The sequence below is a fragment of the Suncus etruscus genome, chromosome 3 (assembly GCF_024139225.1).
Source record: "Suncus etruscus isolate mSunEtr1 chromosome 3, mSunEtr1.pri.cur, whole genome shotgun sequence".
Lineage (NCBI taxonomy): Eukaryota > Metazoa > Chordata > Mammalia > Eulipotyphla > Soricidae > Suncus > Suncus etruscus.
The window spans coordinates 132,872,830-132,896,708 of NC_064850.1; the positions used below are offsets into that span (position 1 = coordinate 132,872,830).

Below are 23,879 nucleotides of genomic sequence, written 5' to 3' on the forward strand. Positions count from 1 at the left end.
TGGGCCACCCCCGGTGATACTCAGGGGTTACTCCTGGCTATGGGCTCAGAAATCACTCCTCACTTGGGGGACCATATGGGACGCCTAGGAATCTGTCATAGGCTAGTTATGACAAGGCAGACGCTTTACAGCTTGTGCCACTGCTCCAGCTCCTGCAGTGATTTCTTATACATCAACAGACAGCCAGAGGAGGAGGTATGTATGGAAAAACAAAGTCTTAGACTAAAAATATAAAAGCAAAAGAAAGATATCTAAGTGAAGATAGAAGTTTTGTGGGGTTTTTGTTTGTTTGTTTTTGCTTTTTTGGGCCATTCCCTGTGATGCTCTGGGGTTACTCCTGGCTAAGCACCCAGAAATCACTCCTGGCTTGGGGACAATATGGGACACTGGGGATCAAACCAAGGTCTGTCCTGTATAGGCCACGTGCTAGGCAAAAGCCCTACCGCTGTGCTATTGCTCCAGCCCGAAAACAGAAGTGTTATTTTTTTTTTTTAACAGCAGGACAAAAGGTAGCTTTATTGACTGCAGGGTGAGAGCACAGATGGTTGGAGCACTATTCCTTGTGAGTGCAAGGCCTGGGTTTTATCTCTTGCAACTCATGGCTCCCAAAGCATCACTTGGAATAGCCTTGGAAGCCTCCAGACACTAGTATTGAACTTTCAGGCCCACACCACTGGATAACTGAGTGTCACCAAGTGTGGCACCTAGGGACTAAAAGGTTAAAAAATTTAAATGTCTGGGTCAAAAATCCAGTGCACATATTTTATATCCTATATTTTCAAATTATGAAGAATTTATTTATTTTGCCAGACAAAGCAAGAAGAATTCATATTTGTAACTAGTTAAGCTCATATAAAGCAAAAGAAAATTTAAAGAGAATCATTTTGAATAAATATATACATGCACAATAATAGTAATTTCTAACACAAAGTGTCTAGAAAGGCTCTTTACCTAATTTATTTTAACAGACAACCTTGTCTGACTTGTAACGAGAAGATTTAACGTTCAAGCTATTCTGCTGTAAAATTCTTTTGAGTAACTGTCTTAAGGTTATTAAATTTTTCTACTCAAAAAATGTTATACCCTGTCAATGTTCTTAACAAACACTTTATATCTTGATGATATAATAGTAAATATCAATTTATTTCTGGTCAATGCTTCAGAAATTTTAGGGGCAAACAACAGCAGATATACACATTAATGAGATTTTATAAAACCTAGCAAACAAGAGACTCTTGTCTAAAGGTTTGCATAAAACAAAGGCCCTTCTGTGATTATGTTCCCACAACAAAGTGCTACTTCCTAATTAAACCCACACAGAAAATTAAGCACTGCTTCAAAAGGCAGCTTTATTTTTAATGCCATAGGAAATGTTTCCTTTGTCTCTAAATGCATTTATCTTCTAAAGGAACATTATACATTTCTACTAAAAGAATCTGGCCACTCTCACTCAGATTTAAAAATTATTTCTAGGAAACTACAAAACATTGATTCATTTTCCTACTCCTTAGACAAAAAAGCAAGTTAGGTTGTATTCAATTCTACCAGCCACTGCAAGGGAATCCAAAAAGTGTTAAGGCTCTGCCCAAATCACAGGGGAGAGGACCTCTTTATTTATTTATTTTTTTTTGGTTTTTGGTTTTTGGGCCACACCCGGTAACGCTCAGGGGTTACTCCTGGCTATGTGCTCAGAAGTTGCTCCTGGCTTGGGGGACCATATGGGACACCGGGGGATCGAACCACGGTCCGTCCAAGGCTAGCGCAGGCAAGGCAGGCACCTTACCTTTAGCGCCACCGCCCGGCCCCGAGAGGACCTCTTTAAATGGCAACATATAAAGAGAACAAAGAGAAGGAATTTAGGAAGAATCTTCAAAACCAAAGGGAACTAGTAAGAGTTCCCTCCAGTCACTCCATAAAATCATACTGGAAAGGAAAACGATGATGGAATTCCAGGAACAAATGAAGTGAGACCAGGCAGCAGAGAACAGAAGGAACCAGAAGGCCCAGTTTTCCAGTCCCAGCTGCAGCACAGAAACACTCGTGATTCTAAGCTTGGGGGAATGGTTCTCAGCTGCACTTTTATTACTTCCAAAGAGAAGGCTGCCTGTATTTTAGTATTGTTGAGGAGAGCTGATGAAATAATACAGACAAGGGAAAAATATCATCTATAACTGCTACAGAATAGTGACACTAAAACTAAGGCACATCAAGAAGCTTGGAATATGACCTTTAAAAAATCATTTGTACTCAACATTTCTTCACAAGCTTATGTATGATATTAATTTGTTGCGGGTTTTGTTTATCAAAAATCCAAGTTACTACATCATGAAATTCTGGACATGGATGATGCAAATGATAGATCCACCATATGGGTGCTTTTAAATGATTAATAATGAGTTTTACATACACTGGGAACTGCTTAAGCTAGGGCACAGATATACAGGCCCTAAGAATCAGCTAGCGTGAGCGGAAGGGGAATCCAGTGATGCACATAGAGCCCAAAACCTGCAGGCTCAGGAAATTCCCCATCAGCAAGTTTCCTCAACTCTGTTAGAGTTACCATTTAACAAAAGGGTATGATCATGGCATTAAACTCATGGTGGTCATAAGGATTCAACAGCACAACCCAGTTCAAGTGCTTCATATAGTGTATAGTCTACAGTACCTATGTCATAAGTGTCACTATTGCAACATTATTAAATATGTACAAAAGCAGTGAAGAGGTAGACGTTAACAATAGTTTCAGTGGGAGGTTTTTCTGTTGAATAAAGCTTATCTATCCCTTATTTTTTTTTACCATGAGTCCATATTAATTTCCTAATAAAAATAGAATTATTGGGGCCAGAGAGAAAGCATGGAGGTAAGTCATTTGCCTTGTATACAGAAGGTCAGTGGTTCGAATCCCGGCATCCCATATGGACCCCCAAGCCTGCCACGAGCAATTTCTGAGCTTAGAGCCAGGAGTAACCCCTGAGCGCTGCCGGGTGTGACCTCAAAAAAAAAACAAAAACAGTAACAACAACAACAAATAGAATTAATTGGGGCCAGAGAGGTGGCACTAGCAGTAAGGGGTCTGCCTTGCAATTGCTAACCTAGGATGGACCGCAGTTTGATCCCTTGGCATCCCATATGGTCCCCCAAGCCAGGAGTGATTTCTTTCTTTCTTTCTTTCTTTCTTTCTTTCTTTCTTTCTTTCTTTCTTTCTTTCTTTCTTTCTTTCTTTCTTTCTTTCTTTCTTTCTTTCTTTCTTTCTTTCTTTCTTTCTTTCTTTCTTTCTTTCTTCTTTCTTTCTTTCTTTCTTCTTTCTTTCTTTCTTTCTTTCTTTCTTCTTCTTTCTTTCTTTCTTTCTTTCTTTCTTTCTTTCTTTCTTTCTTTCTTTCGGGTCACACCCAGCTGCGCTCAGGGGTTACTTCTGGCTCTGTGCTCAGAAAGCACCCCTGGCAAGCACGGGGGACCATCTGGGATGCCGGGATTAGAACCACTGTCCTTTTGAATGTAAGGCAAACGCTCTACCCCCATGCTATCCCTCCGGCCCCAGCAGGAGTGATTTCTGAGCACATAATCTGGAGTAACCCCTGAGCATCACTGGTGTGGCCAAAAAAACAAAACAAAAATAAAATAGAATTATTGATGCATGAGCTAATTTTCTCAACATCTGCATAACTACACTTCTTAGCTAATCTTCTCAGCTAATTTGAATTTGTTTACCGCAAGGTCTTGTTTAACAGTTCCCTTGCTGATATTTGAAGATCTCTAGGACTTTTAAGTCAGTTGAGGCTACAAATATGAAAGGTATAGAAATATGTGACAAATATATACTAATATAACTTGTACTTAGTATATGAAATTTGTCAATTGCTCTGACAGGAGCAACCTTCTAATGATAATGTCATTCTATTTTGCAAATTGTATTAAAGAAACCCATCACATCACATAACCCAAAGTAATAATACATCAATAAATTGAGTAATTCCTCTTTTTTCCATCATTATAGTATCATGATGGTGACTCATGGAAGTCTCATCTTGAGATACAAGAACAGCAAGTCTATTAATGCATTCAAAGGCATTCCATAAATTTTATCATAGGAAATCTCAAATTTGTATTTTCATTCATCTTAGAACTTAACATAAGATTATTCAGGATCTGAATAATGACTATTACAAAATTTCGCCCCAGGGTTTTATAGTTGCATCTGTATGTTTAAGCCATGTGCAAATGATCACCTACTGAGAAGAGTATTTAGGCTGGTTGGCAAAGCAATTGTAAACTCACCTTTCTATAATAGCTTTAAGTATTTTATGCTTCTGGCAGAGATTCTGAAAAGTCATATCTTTATCCTTTGCCAATCACTTGCTCCTAAATTCTGACAGTGGAAGCACCAGCAAGAAGCTAAAAGGGGAGGCTGGAGAGATAGCATGGAGGTAAGGCATTTGCCTTGCATGCAGAAGGGTGGTGGTTCAAATCCCAGCATCCCATATAGTCCCCCGAGCCTGCCAGGAGCCATTTCTGAGTGTAGAATCAGGAGTCAGAAGTAACCCCTGAATGCTGCCGGGTGTGACCCGAAAACCAAAAAAAAAAAAAAAAAAAAAAAAAAAAAAGGAAGCTAGAAGGGAGGTGTAAGGCTGAAGGGGCTGGGAGACTAGAGGAGAGAGGATTGCTTCTCTCTGGAAACCAGTTACGTCAGTCTTTGCTACCCCATTAATGGCCCTTTCTTTGGCTTAACCAGATGACTCCAGAACCTGGCTTTCCAGAATTCCCTAAACAGTCCCGTCTTCTCCACTTAAATATGAAATACTGTCCTTCAAGGGCTAAGTATCCTGTTGCCACTCTGGTTTCCATCAGTCATGGTTACCATCTGGATTCTCCCTTTTTCATTCTCAGTTCATTTTCATCAGTTCCTCAAACCAGATACTTTTCTCTATACAATTAGTGTGGTTTTAGTTGGCTCATAAAATACACAATGTATTCAAAATCACAGTACATTAAATTTTTATAAGGGTGGAAAACATATATGACATTGTTTATTCAGTATAATACTGCTAGAAACATAGTGGGCAAGTTTCTGTTTGTGTTCTAAATGGCAACTCCTGGGAGGAGGAATATATCTGAATCAAAGAGTAATTTAACTTTTACATTTTTGAGAAACCACAAGCTCTTTTCCACATTGTTTTACAAGTTCCCAGACCCACCAACAAAAAAACTAAGATTTCAATTTCTCCCCAGACTCACCAACCCTTGTTATTTTATGGGCTCTTGTTTGTTTGTTTGTTTGTTTAGTTTGGGGTCACACTCAGCAGTGTTGGGCTTATTTCTGGCTTTGCACTCAGGGATCCTAGTAGACTTGGGGAACCAGATGAAGTACTGGGATTCAAATCCAGGCTGACCACATACAAGAAAAATGCCCAACCTACTGTACTCTAGCCTTATTTTATGATTTTTGACTGCTAACCATTCATTCTAAGGAGGGTAAAGTGGTTCTCATTCACAAGGTATTTTTTCTTATTATTTGTAAAATGATTAAAGAAATTGAGCATCCTTTCATCTGCCCTACTATAAGTCAATGTTCTCAAATAGAAACCCTTGGAGTTCATAGGAACATATTTTAATGTAATTATCAGAACATAGAAAAATGGTGACAAATATAAAATGTAAGGTTCATCACGTGTGCATGCTTTTCTCTCTAACTATTTTAAATTTTCAACTGTAACAAAAGTTCCTACCTTCTGTTCAATGGTATATAGTTAAAATGACACTTGATAGAAAGGAACTACACATATTTTAGTTTTACATTTGTCTGGTTGGTTTAGGGGCTACTTTTGATCATGTTCAGGTCTAAACCATGCTCCATGTCACAACTACTAGTTTTCATGGTACTGGTAATCAAATCAAAGTAAGCTACATGTAAGAGATCTAGTGCCACTTTTACATATATCAAAAAAAGGTCTTTTCAGATCTTATTTATTAAAACAAAAATAGCATGCTTATCCAATTCTCATGAATAATTTTTTAAAGTAAGACATTGTTAAGTATCAAAATATACATTCTAAAATAAGTGAAATTAATAACAATAAATAGAAGTCACTATTTTTAAAAATTAAAACAATAAAACTAATTATTCCTCTTGTAATAAATTCAATAAAGCAAACACTAGTTAAATCTTATGACAAAAATCAATAGACTTTCTGGTAATAGTATTTATTATTGCTTTTACCTTTGAGGTAATCAAACATTATGTACAAACACTTAAAAATGTCACGATTTCTTTTTTCTTATGGGGGGGTGTTGGGCCACACCCAGCAGCACTCAGGGGTTACTCCTGGCTCTACGCTCAGAAAATGCTCCTGGCAGGCCCAGGGAACCATATGGGATGCCAGGATTCGAACCACTGTCTTTCTGAATGCAAGGCAAACGCCCTACCTCAATTCTTTCTCTCCGGCCCCAAAATGTCACATTTCAACAGCTGCCATCAACTAGAAAATCAAAAATAAGATGAACATTCTTGCATTTGTTACATAGAAAAAAGCTGCTAAGGAATTTTGCCATAAAAGCTAACAGACTAACATATGGATTAAATTATAAGAATACATTTGTAATATTTAGTTATTATAATTCTTGATAATATAATTCCTCTCTCTAATTTTATTTTAGAAATCAATATTTGAGACTTTGCATTTTCACAGGTTTGAAACAAAGCCAGTGAAGGGCTTTGTAATGTTTTAACCAAACAACAGAAGAGGAAAGAATTTTTTTTAAAAAAGCAAGCATTGATTCTCTCCACAGTTATTTACTCAGTGCCTTATAAGAAAATGCTCCAAAACATTACAAAATAAGAAAAGGGAATAGAAGAAGAGCAAAGCAGCAGTATTCTGTAATCTCAGGGAAGGGAGAATCTAGAAAGTACTAGTAACTGCTAACAACTAAGGACTTGCTTGATAGGATGCACACAGATTCTGGGGAAGAGAGAAAAAAACCTTCAGAAGGTATAACCTCTTCTAGGTGGAAAAGTCAATAAAACTAAGACATAAAAGTGTGATGTGAGAGGAAAAGGAAGACAACTTGTCAAGGAAAAAATAGGGTTATTGCCAATCACACAGAATTCAGTTACTCTCATTAAGTGACAACCAGCCCTGGTGCAAGAGAAGTAAGTAGCATGATCACATAGATGATATGTTCTGTCAAAACACTTAGCAAAGCTTAAGGAATTCTTTAGAACTGAATTTCAATACGGGAAATAAAGGTAATAAAGAAATATAGTAAACCTGTGATCAAACAGGACAACAAATACATAATGTTACCAAGATGTTCTAGCAAATCTGAATAGACCCATCACTATTGAGGAAATTAAAGTGGTGATAAAATGTCTTTCTCAAAATAAAAACCCAGGCAAAGATGGATTTACTAACAAATTCTTTCAAATCTTTCAAGAGTAATTCTATCAATCCTTTTTAGGCTCTTACAAGAAATAAAAAAAAAACACTCCCAAATAATTTTTACAAAGCTGTCATCACCCTGATACAAAAAGCAGAGATCACACACACACACACACACACACACACACACACACACACATCACAGACCAATGTCCTTGATGAACAAATATGTAAATATCCTCAACAAAACCTAACGAATAGGATCCAAGCTTCATCAAGAAGGTTAAACACATGACCAAGTAGGTTATATTCCAGAGACGCAAGGATGGTTTAGCATATGCAAGTCAATCACAATAATATACCATATCAACTAAAGAAAAAGAAAAGCCACATGATCATATCAATAGATGTGCAGAGAAAGCATTTAAGGTCCAACACCCATTCATGGTAAAAACTCTCAACAAGATGGGAATGGAAGAAACTTTTCTCAATATAGTCAAGGCCATTTACCACAAACCAATGGCATATATTATACACAATGACATAAACTGAAAGCCTTTCCCCTAAAATTTGGTACAAGACCTGGCTTCCCCTCTTTTTTAACTTAGTACTGGAAGTACTTTCCATAGCAATTAGGCAAGCAAAAGATATCAAGGGATCCAGATAGGAAACGAAGAAGTCAAATCTCACTGTTTACAGATGACATGATATTATATTTAGAAAATCCTAAAGACTCTACCAAAAGGGTGGCAAACAGGATTTTTACCCTCACTCAAAATGGCAAAATGCAATATGTGTTTAATATATTATTGTTAAAATTACATGCTTTTGTGTGAGCGTTTGTCTGTTCTGGCAGGTCACTGTGTGATGTGGCTCTCTGACTCTCACAGTTTAAAATTTTGGCTCTTTGTGTTGAACTTGTTCGCCACCCCTGTTCTACCAAAAGCTTCTAGAAACAATAGACTCATGTAGCAAAGTGGCAGGCTACAAAATTAACACACAAAAATCAATGGCCTTCTTATACACAAATAATAATAGAAAATAAATAGACATTTTAAAAAAATCCCATTCACAATAGTGCCACAGAAACTCAAATTCCTTGAAATCAACTTAACTAAAAAAATGATAGACCTATCCAAAAAACTACAAAACATTGCTTTAAGAAATAAAAGATGGAGACAGAGCTCATTATCTGCACATTCCATCTCACCTGCCAATGGATCCTGTTATTTGTCCTGTTCAATATATCTACCTCTTATTGACATATTTACGAGTGGAACTGTGCCCACAAAAAAAGTATTTAAGTGGGGCCTTGAGTTTCAATAAACAGAATTGGATTCGGAAAAAAAAAAGAAATAAAAGAGACCACAAGGAAATGGAGACACATACACTATTCATGAATTGGGAGGATTAAAATTAAAATAAAAATTGCAATACTCCCCAAAGCTTTATAAAGATTTAATGCAATCCTTCTAAGGATACCGATGACATTTTTTAAAGAGGATAAACATTTCTGAAATTCATTTGAAATAATAAACATCAAGAATAACAACAATAAACACTAAAGAATCCCTTAAGCATAAGATGGGAGGCATTACTTTCCCCAACTTTAAACTGTATTACAAAGTAATAATCATTAAAACAGCATGGTATTAGAATAAAGACAGACCCTCAGATCAATGGAATAGATTTGAGTATTCAGAGAAAGTTCCCCAGACATAGAATCAATTACTCTTTGATAAAGGGGCAAGAAATGCAAAACAAACAAACAAACAAACAAAAAAAGGAGAAAGGAAAACTTCTACAACAAATGTTGTAGGGACACCAGGTCAGTCACATGCCAAAAAGCAAACTCAGACCTCCATCCAATACCATGTACAAAGATCAAATCAAAGGAGACTACAGACCTTGATATCAGAACCAAAACCATAAAGTATGTAGAAAATATGTACGTAAAACACTCCATGACATTGAGACTAAAGGCTTCTTCAAGGAGGAAACATCACTGTCCAAACAAGTGGAAGCAGAGATAAACAAATAGGACTACATTAAACTGAGAAGCACCTGTACCTCAAAGGAAACACCTCAAAGGGCACCCACAGAATGACAGAATGGGATAAACTATTCACCCAATACTCATCAGATAAGGGACTAATATCTAAGATATACAAGGTTCTGACAGAACTTAATGAGAAAAAACTTCTGACCCCACCAAAAAAAAGGGGAGAAGAAATGAAAAGACACTTCCTCAAAGAAGAAATACAAATGGACAAAAGGCACATGAAAAAATGCTCCACAATACCAATCATCAGAGAGATGTAAATCAAAACAACAATGAGATATCATCTCATGCCACAGAGACTGGCACACATCACAAAAAAATAAGAACAATCAGTGCTAGTAGGGATGTGAGAAGAAAGGAACTCTCATTCACTGCTGGTGGTAATGCAGTCTAGTCCAGCCTTTATGGAAAACAATATGGAGATTCCTCAAAACTGGACATTGAGTTCTCATATGATCCAGCAATACTCTCCTAGGGATATACTCTAGGAACACAAAAACACAATACAAAAATGCCTTGTGAGGGGCCGGGCGGTGGCGCTAAAGGTAAGGTGCGCCTGCCTTGCCTGCGCTAGCCTTGGACGGACCACGGTTCGATCCCCCTGTGTCCCATATGGTCCCCCAAGCCAGGAGCAACTTCTGAGCGCATAGCCAGGAGTAACCCCTGAGTGTTAACGGGTGTGGCCCAAAACCAAAAAAAAAAAAAAAATGCCTTGTGCACACCTACATTCATTGAAGCAGTATTTACAATAGACAGAATCTGGAAACAACCTAGGTGCCCAACAACAATTGAGGGGCTAAAGAAACTGTGGTGCAAATATACAATGAAATACATGCAACTGCCAAGAAATACAAAGTCATGACACTTTCTTGTATATGGATGGACATGGAAACTATCATGCTGAGTGAAATGAGTCAAAGGGAAAAAGATATACACAGAATAGTCTCACTCATATGTGGAATTTAAGAAAAATAAGACAGGATGGTAATAAGATCCAAGAACAATAGATCTGAGGGCCAGAAGGACTAGCCCATGACATTAAGCTTACCACAAAGAGTGGTAAGTGCAGTTAGAGAACTATACTAACAACTATCCTGACAATAATAGAGAGAGAAAAAAGAGCTGGGGGACATTGGTAGTAGGAAGGTTACATTGGTAAAGGGGTGGCTATACATTTTATGACTGAAACCCAATTGCAAACATGTTTGTAATCATGGTGCTTAAATAAATACATTATTAGAAATAATTTTTAAAAATCAGAAAAAGAAGAATACAGAATGTTTTCTAAGATAACTGGCAGGTTTTGTTGAAAAAGAGATTTTTTTTAAATGAGGGCAATACTAATTAATTAGAAGAAACACAACAGGATACTCCTAGACTTTGAGGATGATCAAACTGCAGTACATACAACTGCAAAATTATGTATTTTATCTTAATTCATGTGATGTTATGAAGCTATTTTGTCTCAACCAAAAATAAATAGTATAACAATAAAATAGAGTAAGAATTATTTTTGAGGGCCCGGAAAGATAGCTCAGCGGTGTTAGCCTTGCAAGCAGCCGATCCAGGACCAAAGGTGGTTGGTTCGAATCCCGGTGTCCCATATGGTCCCCAGTGCCTGCCAGGAGCTATTTCTGAGTAGACTGCCAGGAGTAACCTCCAAGCACTGCCGGGTGTGGCCCAAAAACCAAAAAAAAAAAAAAAATCAAAATGAAAAATATTCATTAGTTAATAACTTGTATAAATTGTATATAGCTACTAAAAATTACTGTTAATTTGGTTATAAATGTTAATGATATAGCATCTCTTAAGAACAAAAATTCGGGCCCGGAGAGATAGCACAGCGGCGCTTGCTATCCCATATGTCTCATATGGTGTCCCATGCCTGCCAGGAGTAACCCCTGAGCACTCCCTGGTGTGGCCCAAAAACCAAAAAAAAAAAAAAAAAAAAAAAAGAGAATCGCTAGTAAGAACATCTATGGGAAAATGTAAGAAAACTCCTGAATCTGAATCTTGGTGCTCACTTTAATATAATTTCTATATTTTAAAAAAGTCTTACAATATAAAGTCTCTAGGAAAGGTTTGTTTAGTTATAAACATAATAGACTTTAAAAAACTAAAAGCATGATACCAATGTTATACTATGTGAAAAATAAGAAATTTTAATGCACTAGTAAGTATAAAGAATACAAATTATTTTCAACAATATTAATTTGGAAACTTTTCTAGATTCACTAGGAATTACCTAGTGCTTTTTAACATGTATGGGTACACACCTGTTTTTGAAATATCCCTTTGAAGTAAGACCTAATCTTGATACCCACAACCCCCTCCAGGAATTCGTCAAGTGACTCAGTTCAGATTAAAGTAAAAAAGACTCCCTACAGGATGAAGTAATAGTCTAAGATGAGTTTTGAATCATGAATTATTAAAATGTCCATATGGTAATTTGGGCAAACTCATATATCACATTTTTAGTGAAAACAAACTGCAAAACTTTTTCCTTTAAAATATAAAATTCAATCAAAACAAGTGATAAAAAGACTCAAATCTCCTGAAGAAGATTCTTTAGCACATAAAAGCAATAAAAAGCCAGAGTGAAGTTTTCTTTACTTTTTAAAAATATTAAGGCATAATATGTTAATTCAAAATAGCTAAAAATTATTATTTTGCTTACGTACTTACATACTTTACTTACTATTCAATGAAACTCAACTTGGAAAAATGACTCCTGAGCTTTATGTTTTGCTACATTATTTACTGTGATTAGGAATCAAAGGATTTTGTATTCATAAATACAAATTCATATATACATAATATTTTCTTGTCTTTGGAACAAATCAAGTTAAAGAAAAATGAATCTTTCACAAAATCTCCAAAACTCTTATTTCAGTCATATATTTTAGCTACAGAAACTTTTCAGTTGAATTTTGACATGTTATTGACAAATTCTAACACAAGGAAACTTCTAAAAATAAGAGTTTTATGTTGTGATTCATCATTTGCATTTGATATTGGATGGTGTTCTGTTAGAATAAAGTAGAAACATGCATTAGTTCTTCCTTTAGATCATTTTTCTCTTTTGAACTGCAATGGTAGTGGGAATGAATAGCAATTAAAATAAACACAATGTCCAAGACTTCCTGTAGAAGGCTTCGGGCATCGCTTCCCATACCTGCCATATCTTCTCATCCCTTCCTCTCAAATTTCTCTGCTGGATTTTTTTTTATCTTTACAAGACTTCTGAGGAAAACAGACCCATATATTTTTTTTATCTAATTTCTTCTATATGGTCTTAACAATAAGAGGATATAAGTAGAGCTGGAGTAAAATGATATCTTTTCTTTTCCAATTCATGCTGAAGGTTTGCTGATAAAAAAAAACAAAAAAACTCAGGCACACTCGGAGTTCTCACCCATAGCACAGAGTTGAGATATGATCAAGAGTAACTAACACTAGTACTCTTTTGTATCCTTGTCATATTTTCTGCATAGGACTTATGCAAAAAGTTTGCTACTGATAACAAGATGAAAAGCTTGAGAGGCAGAAATGCATCTGTTTTGTCTCTACCATCATGAACCCTTATGTTTGTGGGCATCTAGCACACAGACTAGCATAAATCCTGATGCTTGAATATGCTGTGGACCAACATCTATAATCACCAAACCACATGAAAACAACTTCACTCACACTTCTGAAAGAAATTCGGAGATCAGAAATGTGACAAGAAATGGTAATATAGGGGCCAGAGCAATGGCTGTAGGGCATTCACGCAGCTGACCCACGATGAACTGCAGACTGTGGAACTGGCGTCCCATTTGGTCCCCCAAGCCAGGAACAATTTCTGAGCACAAAGCCAGGAGTAACCCATGAGCATCACCGGGTGTGGCCCAACAATTAAAAAAATGGTAATACAGACTATCTCTGCTAATCATGTAAACCCATTGCCTAATGCAAAAAGGGGAGAGGGATGTAAAACATGTTAAGAAATAAGGTCAAGATTTCCCTAAAATATCAGCAACCCACATCCATTCTTACTCACCTGTCTCAAATCCAGAGTGATTGTGACCCAGTGATATTCTCTTCCATTTTGAATACTAGGACTTTGCCACCAGTTATTGGTGCCATCAATGGCATTTGATATCGGATGGCGTTCTGTTAAAAGAAAGAGGAAACATGTGTTAGTATTTTCTTTAGATCTTTTTTCTCTTTTGAACTGCAATGATAGTGGAAGTGAATAGCAATGAAGATAAACACAGTGTCAAGGTCTTCCTGTAGAAGGCTTCGGGCATCACTTCCCAGGAACAGAAGGTACACCACTTGCCTTTGGGATTTGTGCTACTGCCATCACAGATCCGGCACTGTGCATTCCGCAATGGACGGCCTGGCACGTGCTCCACGAGTTTGCAGAACATCTCGGGTCCGTTCTCACCACAGGTTGCATTGGTGCTGATGTGAGCATTGCTGGCAAGATTAAAAATCGCAGGAAACAGGCCTGAAAATCAAAATGTACCACATCAGTCACAGCCACTTGAAATCAAAAGGATGTTTTACTTAAACTCACTTTGCAGGTTAATCATTGTGTGTACTGTGTATTGAGTGAAGCAAACTTTTATCAAAAGTGATAATTTATGGTTCCTTTTATATGAAATTCTAGACAAGCAAAGTTCAACCTATGGTTTAAAAAAAAAACTGTCAGTAGCAGTTGCAGAGTGAGGCTGCAAATGACATCAGGAGACTTTTTGTTGTGTCGTTAAGTCATGCATCTTGATGAAAGTTTATCTTGTCCAGACATATGCAGTAGTGAAAAACCAAAGTATATGAACGTTAACTTAGAATTGGTAGATGAGTATATTCCACAACATATACATTTTACTTCAAATAATTTTAAAAATCGTAAGTACAGAGATCAGAGCAGTACAGCTAGGCGAGTGCTTTCCTTGCATGTGATTGACCTAGGTTCAAACCCAAATACCCCTTATGTTCCCCGGAGCCTTGCCAGGAATGATCCCTGAGTGCAGAACAAGGAGCAATCTCTGAGTAATAATCTCTGACAGGTGTGACCCCCAAATGAACAAAAATCATGCTCCCCAAAACTTAGAAGCAAAGTATATGTGGGTCTTCAACTCACTTTGAAATGCATTTAAATATAAACTGGATTGTAAAAGAGAAAATATATGCATATTCATATATATATATATATTAACTGGATTGGAGAGAGATGATTGAGAAAATTCTTGAAGAAAATGCTCATAATAAGATGTTGGAAAAACATTTGTTGGAATGTTTGTTGGAAAATATTTTTCCAATATTTTATACTAGCACTAAAAGACAAATTTCAAATGATTTTATGCATGCTTTTGGCAATGAAAGAAATTCCTTGCCTGCCCACTTAATTCCAGTTGCCTCTGAAAGTGCATGTAGATCTTTTTTTAATAAATCTTTTTTTAAATATTTTTTAATTTAAACACCATGGTTACATGGTTGTTTATGATACAATTTTTTCCACAGATAAAATTGTTCATGATTGAATTACAGTCATAAAATGTATAACAACCTTCACCAGTGCATATTTCCTACCACCAATATTAATATTTTCCCTGTCACCTTCCCATTAAATCCCTCTTTTCTCCCATCTACCCTCTCCAGCCTGCCTCTGGGGTAGGCTCTTTTTTTTTTTTTTTAATAATTTTTATTGAACCATTGTGAATTACAAGTCCTTCATAGCTACATTTCGGGCATACAGTGACAGTGAATTAGGGCCATTTACCCCCACCAGTTTTGACCTTCCTCCACCAAATTTCCCAGGTTGGAGTCTATACCTCCACCCTTAGCCCCCTGGCCTTCCAGTGTAATGGGCCCAGATATTAAGTATAGATTGTTATAATTTGAATCTCTTGATTCTATTATTGTTGACTTTGGCTTGGGTATTTAGTTCTGTCCTTTTTTTTTTATCTCCACCAATGCACCTGAGACTACATAGCCCCCATCCTCTTTTTTTCCTTCTCAATTTTGTAGAAAAATACAGAAATATGAGGTAAAACAAAGTAATTCATGTCCAAGGTTCTATGAGAAAGGCAGGAACCCCTATCTAGAAGATACAAATAAAATTTAAGGAAATAAAGGGGGGAGACAGAGGGGTTATTTTGTTATTTTTGCATAGGAACAGCAAATGTTGGAAAAACTAGAACAAAAATACCCTTGGCTTAAAATTAAAAAAAAAGTGTCTCTACACATGAAGCATCCTGTTATAAGTAAGGACAACTAAATGCTCTGGGCATACTAATAGCCCAACCCCAAGGTCTTCTTCATGGTCCCAAGCAAAGTTCTCCTCAATCATGGTTGTGTGCATAATCTTTAATTATCTATATTTCTCTCTCTTCCTCTCTCTCTCTCTTTCTCTTTCTCTCTTTCCTTCAGCCTTCTCTTACTACTACTTTTCTTCAGTGAATAAAACTTCTGAGTATAAAGGTCTACGTTTTAGACTTCCTTTAAATTGTTGTCTTTGTGTAGCCCTCTGTGTCTGTCACAAGTGATTTTTATCTTTAAGAAACTAGTCCAGGCTTTTCAAAAAACAATTTTTGGATGACTAAAGAGAAATAATTCCCTGGGGATCTTTGGAGATTCATATTTCTCTTAGTAAAGGAGGATAACAGCTGAGAAGATTCTGTAATGATCTAAAATCATGTTTAAGAAGCAGGCACATACACTGGGAACTGATAGTCTGGATGAAGAGAAGGGGGTCTTGGCTAAGAAAGGCTTCTCTAAATTGCCTGAAATTAATTTTCCAGGATCACACAGATAATCTTTTCTTTATAAAGAACAAATTTTCTGACATTCTTTTTATTATTGAAATTTGAAATAGCACATAACATAACATCTTAGTGACAGAAAAAAATTGTATTCCATTTTTGTAGGTACATTTTAATTACCTTTTCAATTATAAATCTTTTAATAATTTAAATTATTCAGGCTTATCATAGAAAACAGAACCATCTCTTATATCTTAGTACAATGACCCTATTCATTTTAGTAACTGCTTGTTATAATCTCAGTTAAAGTTACTGGACACTTATCCAAGAACATTATTCTTAATTTATAAATATAATAGATTTAGTTAATAATCCACATGTATTTTCATTTTAAGTTAGTCTTATTATATTGTTTTTATCATAACATAAGTGGAATTTCTTTTCAGAGGACACACCTGGTATATAGAAGGCTACTTCTGATCTAGATATTGGATATCACTCCCAGTACTGCTCAAGACCATATAGTGTGAGTACTAAACTGGGGGCTCCAGCATGCATGTGTTCCAGACCTTTGAACCATCTCTCCAGACATAATAAAATATATTATTTGAAGGGGTTAAGAATAGTACGTAGGGCCTGTCACATATGAGGCAATTGATCTATCACTGGGACAATCCCCAGGACTAAAAGTCATAAAAATGTTTTTTATTTATTAATTTATGAAAATGAGGGGGTTCCTTCCAAGCAGAGCCCAGAAAGGCAAGGGCTTCTTTCCAGTAATTGTTGGTCTGCCAGGATATAGGATCAATGTGATGGCATTGATACAAAAACCCTGTAGTGCAAATGATCACCCAGGATCCCTGGCTAGAATTTAGAGACATCCTTGACTATATACTGTAGTGCTCTAGGAGTTCATGGGGTGCCGGATATAGAACCAGGATCAGATGCATGCAAAGTAAGTGCCCTAAGCCCTGTACTATCTCTCAAGTGGTAAATAAGTGTACTTATTTATTTACCAGTGGACTGGGGCTGAGGTCATTGGCCACTACCAGCAATGGGTTTTTATTATGCTAGGCCTATGCTCTACCAATAGAACTTTCTCCAGCTCTTAAAAAAGGGGATTTTTAGTTTTAAAGGCTTTTTATAGAAACAAATGAGTTATGATGTTTAATGGTGCATTCTCAAAGTTATTTTTCTCTAACAGAAGTTAGACACATATTTGCATTCACAATCCAGTTCCTAAAGAGACATGTAATCTTGGAGAGGAATTTTCATGGCAGGTAGAGTTGGTATTATTTTCTGTAGTTCTAAGTTAAATATTAATCTTTTGCATTTTTTGTACCACAGTATTCTAGTAATTTGATTCAAATGTTTCTTAGTAACTAATAATTAAAATATTATTGTTGTAGACGTCTGTATTTTTATCTCAAAAACAAAAATGATGTTTTTCTGGCTCTGTCTTAAATTACCGGTATTTATATTTGTAGTATAATTCACTCTATTGGTTCTTTTTACATAGTCTATTCAAGCAAGGAAAAGAAGGTAGAGTCACAGGAACTGATTTAACAGTGCATAATCTCTATCAACAAATACTTTACCAGTTAACTTCAAATACTCCCACTTTCTCTTCATTTCCCCACGACAGGTGCTCAATATTGAGAGACTTCCACACTTTCTATCCAACCCCACCCCCATTCTGCACCTCTGCACTGGCCTTGCGTTACTGCATAAATCCAAAGGGAAAATCAAAGTACTAGATTCCGTACTTACAAAGCCACAAAGGAAAAAAAAAAACTCAAACCTTACAAACATAAACAACATAATTTTGGTAAGAAGCAACTCAATTGTAGTAATCAGCATCAGATAGTTTTTGTACCAGATAGATTTTATCTCCATTTTAAATGGATTCCTTTGTTAGCATAGCTGAGTAGAAAAATCTTTAATTTCATAAAATTATCTTAGTTGTGTTTCACTAGAATCAAATCTTTCTTCTTAGAAGAGCTTTTACTGAAAAGGTTATTCACTAAAACTATCCCTTACATATCACATTCACTCTAATTTTACAATTATAAAACAATAATGTTCTATTGCATATGCCCATATTTGTAAGATGAAAAGAGATTAGAAATAGGTATAGGAAAAAGCATGTTTTAGAAGGATCATTTTATGTTTCTCAGATTATTGAATCATTTAAAAGTATACTTAAATATTACAATAAAGGGAAGTGGCACAGGCATTGTTTGAGTAGGAGGTGGGAGAGGTAACCAAAGGGTGAGAAAGGGCACCGGATCAAGGATTTAACAAGAACAAAAGCTTAATTTTATACAAAAGAATCAAAGGCAGAATGAGGACCATGGCAGGATCATATGTGAAGTTTTCCCGTTATGAAGTCATACTCAATAAATTAGAGAGACATGACTAACTTTAGTTAATGTTATATTGCTATAAGTCTTATTTTTACTTTTTTCCCCTTGAAGGACACACAACACAATCATTTCTCATGGCATGTGTGTAACTAGTTGCTTAAGACTTTACTTTAGAATACCAAACTCCACAGAGCATGAAATAAATTCTTTCTCATTCACTAGTACTTTTTCAAAATCCTCTTTCTTCACAGCATGAATATACCTGTTCTTAAATGCATTTCAGGACTACATTAATCTGGGAAATTACTTTATTATATTAGATGTAAAAAGTGCCACAAAGATGACAGACAACAAACCTACCATTTTTTTTTACTCAATTTCTGAATTGAGAGACTTCCAGATAGTATGGTTTGGTTTGGTTTGGGTTGGGTTGGGTTGGGTTGGGTTGGATTGGGTTGGGTTTAGTTGGCTTGGATAAGTTTGGATTGGTTTGGGTTGTGTTGGATTGGATTGAGTTTGGGTTGGGTTGGGTTGAGTTTTGGTGGCCACACCCAGCAGTGCTCAGAGCTAACTCCTGGCTCTGTTCTCAGGAATCACTCCTAGTGATGCTTAGGAGACCATCTGGGGTGCCAGGGATTGAACCCCAGTAGAATGTATGCAAGACTGTATTATTGCTGTGTTCCCTGCTGTCAGTTTTTTATTCTGCAAACCAAAGCTACAGTTTCAATTCATGCTACAAATACAAGGCAATTTGAAAAAAAAAATAACAGTATAATTAGGGGCCAAAGAGATAGCACAGTGGTAGGGCATTTGCCTTGCACGTAGCCTACACAGGACGAACAGTGGTTTGAATCCCGGCATCCCATATGGTCCCCTGAGCCTGCCAGAAGCAATTTCTGAGCACAGAGCCAGGAGTAACCCCTGAGCACCAGAGGGTGTGATCCAAAACAAAAACAAACAACCAATATAAGTATCTGAATTAGAAAACTTTGAATATGTAAACATTTGAATCTATTTTGTTTTCCATTTTTACTCATTTATCTGACTAATTAGAAATATTAAATATTGGGGCTGAAGAGAGAGCACAGTGGGTAGAGTGCTTGCCATATACTTAGTCAACGTGGAATCAATCTCCAGCATTCTATATGGTCTTCTAAGCACTGCTAGAAGTTATTCCTGAATATAGAGCCAGAGCGTTGTGGGATGTGGCCTCCCCCACAAACCAAAAGAAATAATTAACATAATTCTATCTTGTTTTCTAGTACTCTCCTTGAAGCATGGTAATCACCTATCTAAACAATAAAAATACCACATCTAATAACTACAATTGTCATTATTAAAATGTCTGACAGTAATATTATTCCAGAATAGAATTATTAATAGTCCTAGTTAACAATATTAAGTTATTTAAGTATAATATACAATTAAGGTATGGCAGGTTTTAGAATATGAATTCATATTTAGTAATGTATCTTAATAATTCATAAAAACAGAATAAAATATATAAGTTGGAGAAATTTTTATTAGAACCTTATAGGTGCAAAGTTTTTTGTTCAAAAGCATCCTGGGATGCTAAAATAAACAAAGTAGGTTATTTCTGATCTAAGGTTCTCCTAATATGAAGGACAGTCATGTGCGCATAGATCCTGATACTAAAATGTTTAAGATGACGAAATTAAATGAAGCCAGGAGAAAGATAAATACAGGATTTATCATTTATATGTGATATTTAGAATAACTGCATGAAGAAATAAAATGGTTTAAATGGGCTGTGGAGAACACTCTAGGCTCCAGAGTATGGTGAGGGGAAGGAAAAAAATTGAGTGAGAAGGAGAAAGACAAATATAAAAGGACAGAGGCCACGGGGATCTTAGGTGCATTGGTGGTGTTAAGGACAGAACTACATATCCAAGGCAGAGTAAAAAAACAATGAAATCATAAGACCCAGACTTTAATAACCAAACTTAAAAAGGTGACAGTTCTTCCATCCTGAATACTAGAACTCACTAGACAAAGGCTTCTTTCCACCACACACAAAGTCAAATACTTGGGTTTTGGACAAAACAAATTTAGTTCTTGATGGTTGTTAGTGAAAGAAAAACGTTAGGACAATCTTGAGAATCCAAGGTTTTTTCTAGTAGTGAAAGGGGGAGGTACAAAGAGTAATGCGCAAAGGGGAAGCTGGAGGGGTTGGTAAAAAAAAAAAAATAGCAAGGAAAATATCAAGCTTCTGGGAGTTTGGCATTGAAAACATTTGACTTCTCTTTTCTCACAGTGGGAAGATGAAGAGAAGTTTAATCTCAGAAAAACCAGAGGGAGTGGTGAGCAGGAATGAGCAGGGTTTTGCTAGAGTTGCCATTTCCATAGCAATGGGCTCAAGGTGGCCTTGACAAAGACAGAGGTTTTCAGTGTAATATAAATAAGTAGTATGAACAGAAAAGCTAGGCGCAGATATTGTCTGCAGAAAATAGAGCATTGTCAGGATCTGCCTACCCCTACTACAAAGATTTTCTTAATATTTATAATGCAAGACACCATGGCTTTTGGGTTTTGACTCAGTATTTAAATCCAGTTGCAAAGAGGAAGGTGAATCCAGTACAGATATTATGATGTTGTTTCCTCACTGGTTGCTACAAAATATGGATTTGTTGTTAAGGGGAAACAACTTAAATATTGTACCTAAGATAATCAGTATTATAGTTAGGCAAAACACGAAAGCACTTCTACAGAGACATGTATTCTTAAAAGTCCCTCATTCCCCACTTCACTGAAAAATCACTGCTCCTCTGCCTGCCTTCAGTACTGACAAAAGTGAACTTAGCTTAAAGCAAAGTCAAAAGGCAAGTGTAGCCTTTAAGTTGAATATTGACAGCCCTGTTGTAGAACAATGCAAATGCATTACATTTTTGTGTGTGTGTGTGTATATATATATATATATACACACACACACATATATACTAATTGCAATGCTTATATCATTTGTTAAATTACTTTAAAATGTAAATTACTTCCAAATTCTCTAGCCACCTAAACAAACACTTCCCCAAACCTTTCAAGATGTGTTATTTCTTTTTTCTTCTGCCACTGCTGTCTATAGATTCTACTTAATTATGCCTTAAAATCTACACATCTCTATTTAGGAACATGCCCAAGGCTGATTCTGTGAGGATGCTATCAAGCATTGGTTTCATGTTTTTTTGCTAAAACTCTCTTGAAAATTTTTCTAATTTAAAAAAAGGGGTTGCATATTTGAATTTTAAACTAACTCTTCAAGTCATGTTACTTTTCCTGGATGTGCCAGTTATGTTTACTGAACATTGTCTTCACAAGCTCATGTCCCTCTAATGAAATCATGTGGCGTTAAAGTTGCTGAACTGTATCCTCTTGTCTAATACTAGGACAATATCTCCACAGTGCCTGTCTTCACCAAACACTTTATTTTCCAATGTATATTTAAAGGAATATCTAAAAGTTATTTTAACTATCATCATAGAGAGTAATAGTGACCAATGTGTTTAGTAACTACAGTGAAAATAGCAATGCAAAATTAAATGACATGGAAATCATTTTCATTGGTAGTGCTACTTTGCACTTAGTCAAAAGGTCAAGAAGTGATGGTAATATTTTGATCTGAGTATTTTATAAATTCCAGTATCAATATTTCTTTCTCTTACTCTGAAATTAAGATGCCCCACTGGAATATAATAATTTTACCTTTTTTTTTTGTTTTTGGGGTTTTTTGGTTTTTTGGTTTTTTGTTTTTTGTTTTTTGTTTTGTTTTTTTTGTTTTTGTTTTTGTTTTTTTGGTTTTGGGTCCATACCTGGTGATACTCAGGGGTTAGTCCTGGCCCTGCACTTAGAAATTGCTCCTGGCTTGGGGTACCATATGGGACACTGGGTGATGGAACCTTGGTCCACCCTAGGCTAACGAGGACAGGGCAGACAGACGCCTTATCGCTTGCACCACCATTCCAGCCCCAATTTTACCCTTGTTAATATTGATAAATCAAGGAAGTATGTAAGAATTGTATTTATTGGGGCCGGGCGGTGGCGCTGGAGGTAAGGTGCCTGCCTTGCCTGCGCTAGCCTAGGACGGACCTCGGTTCGATCCCCCGGCGTCCCATATGGTCCCCCAAGAAGCCAGGAGCAACTTCTGAGCGCATAGCCAGGAGTAACCCCTGAGCGTCACAGGGTGTGGCCCAAAAACCAAAAAAAAAAAAAAAAAAAAAAAAGAATTGTATTTATTATCTGCAGTTTCTTGCCTCATATTGGCTTAATACTCAATTTTTAGTGGGACTCTTTTTCTTTAAATCCTGAAAAATGCACTTTTAAAGATCTGCATCGAAGTCCTCCTCACTAACCCCAGTAAGAAATTCATAACTTTCAGGTTATTTGACAGAAATATCATTTCTTTCTTTTTAAACCCTGTGTCCTTTTGACCTCCATTATATTAGAGGCTCCTAGTTTTCTCATCTGCCATAGAATCTTGTCAGACCAGTTATCATAGTGGTCTCCAATGAGAACTGCTCTCCTCTGGAGAAGAGAAGGCATCTCACTCGCCATCTTTCAGGTGTTTTCTCAAAGAGAAAATTAATACAAACATAGTTTCTTAACAACCTATCTCCAAAACAAAAGAAGCACTATAACATTATTGCACTGAAGGAAGAGAGGAATTTTCTTTCTCGATGCCCAACACTTTCTGCTTCAATGTTCTGGATCATAATTTAGAAAGTGAGCTCAAAAGACATCAAATATGTAGGAAGTGAACACATTGGCCCATGGAAGCTGACCCACAATAAAACCAACTTAAGTTTAAGGTGGATAAATAAATTATATACCCTCTATTTGCCCTATCTGCAAGCACAATACTGTTTTAGGAAAGGAGATATGGTAATGTAGCCCCTATGAGGGTAATAGACTATAAAAAATGGTTTTACAAAAGAAGTTAATTAGATTTTTTTTGTTTGTTTTTTGGGTCACACCCGGCAGCACTCAGGGGTTACACCTGGCTCTGGGCTCAGAAATCACCCCTGGCAGGCACAGGAAAACAACTGGGATGCCGGGATTCCAACAACCATCCTTCTGGATATAAGGCAAGCTCCCTATCTCCATGCTATCTCTCCGGCCCCAAGTTAATTATACTTTAATAAGGTCATGGAGACATATTTTTAGCATCCACAAATGTTATAACTATTACTTTACTATGCAAAAATATATGAATGCCTATCTGTGTTCATCTGTGCAAAAGAGTTGATATTGATAGCAGCATTTCTCAATTTTTATATGTACCAATCACCTGAGGAGCTGGTTAAAATGCAGAGTCTAG

At 36.4% G+C, this 23,879-nt stretch overlaps 1 protein-coding gene across 1 annotated transcript in view; it reads right to left on the bottom strand.

Moving 5' to 3' along the window:
• Positions 1-23,116, bottom strand: part of LAMA1 (laminin subunit alpha 1) — a 148,866-nt gene extending 125,750 nt beyond the window's left edge. The window contains exons 1-3 of the mRNA XM_049770891.1: positions 22,978-23,116; positions 13,760-13,930; positions 13,478-13,590 (exon numbers count right to left, since the gene is read on the bottom strand). Coding sequence (XP_049626848.1) covers positions 13,478-13,590; positions 13,760-13,930; positions 22,978-23,116 — 423 coding nt within the window. The remainder of the gene's footprint in view (positions 1-13,477; positions 13,591-13,759; positions 13,931-22,977) is intronic.
• Between the last annotated feature and the right edge of the window lie 763 nt (positions 23,117-23,879).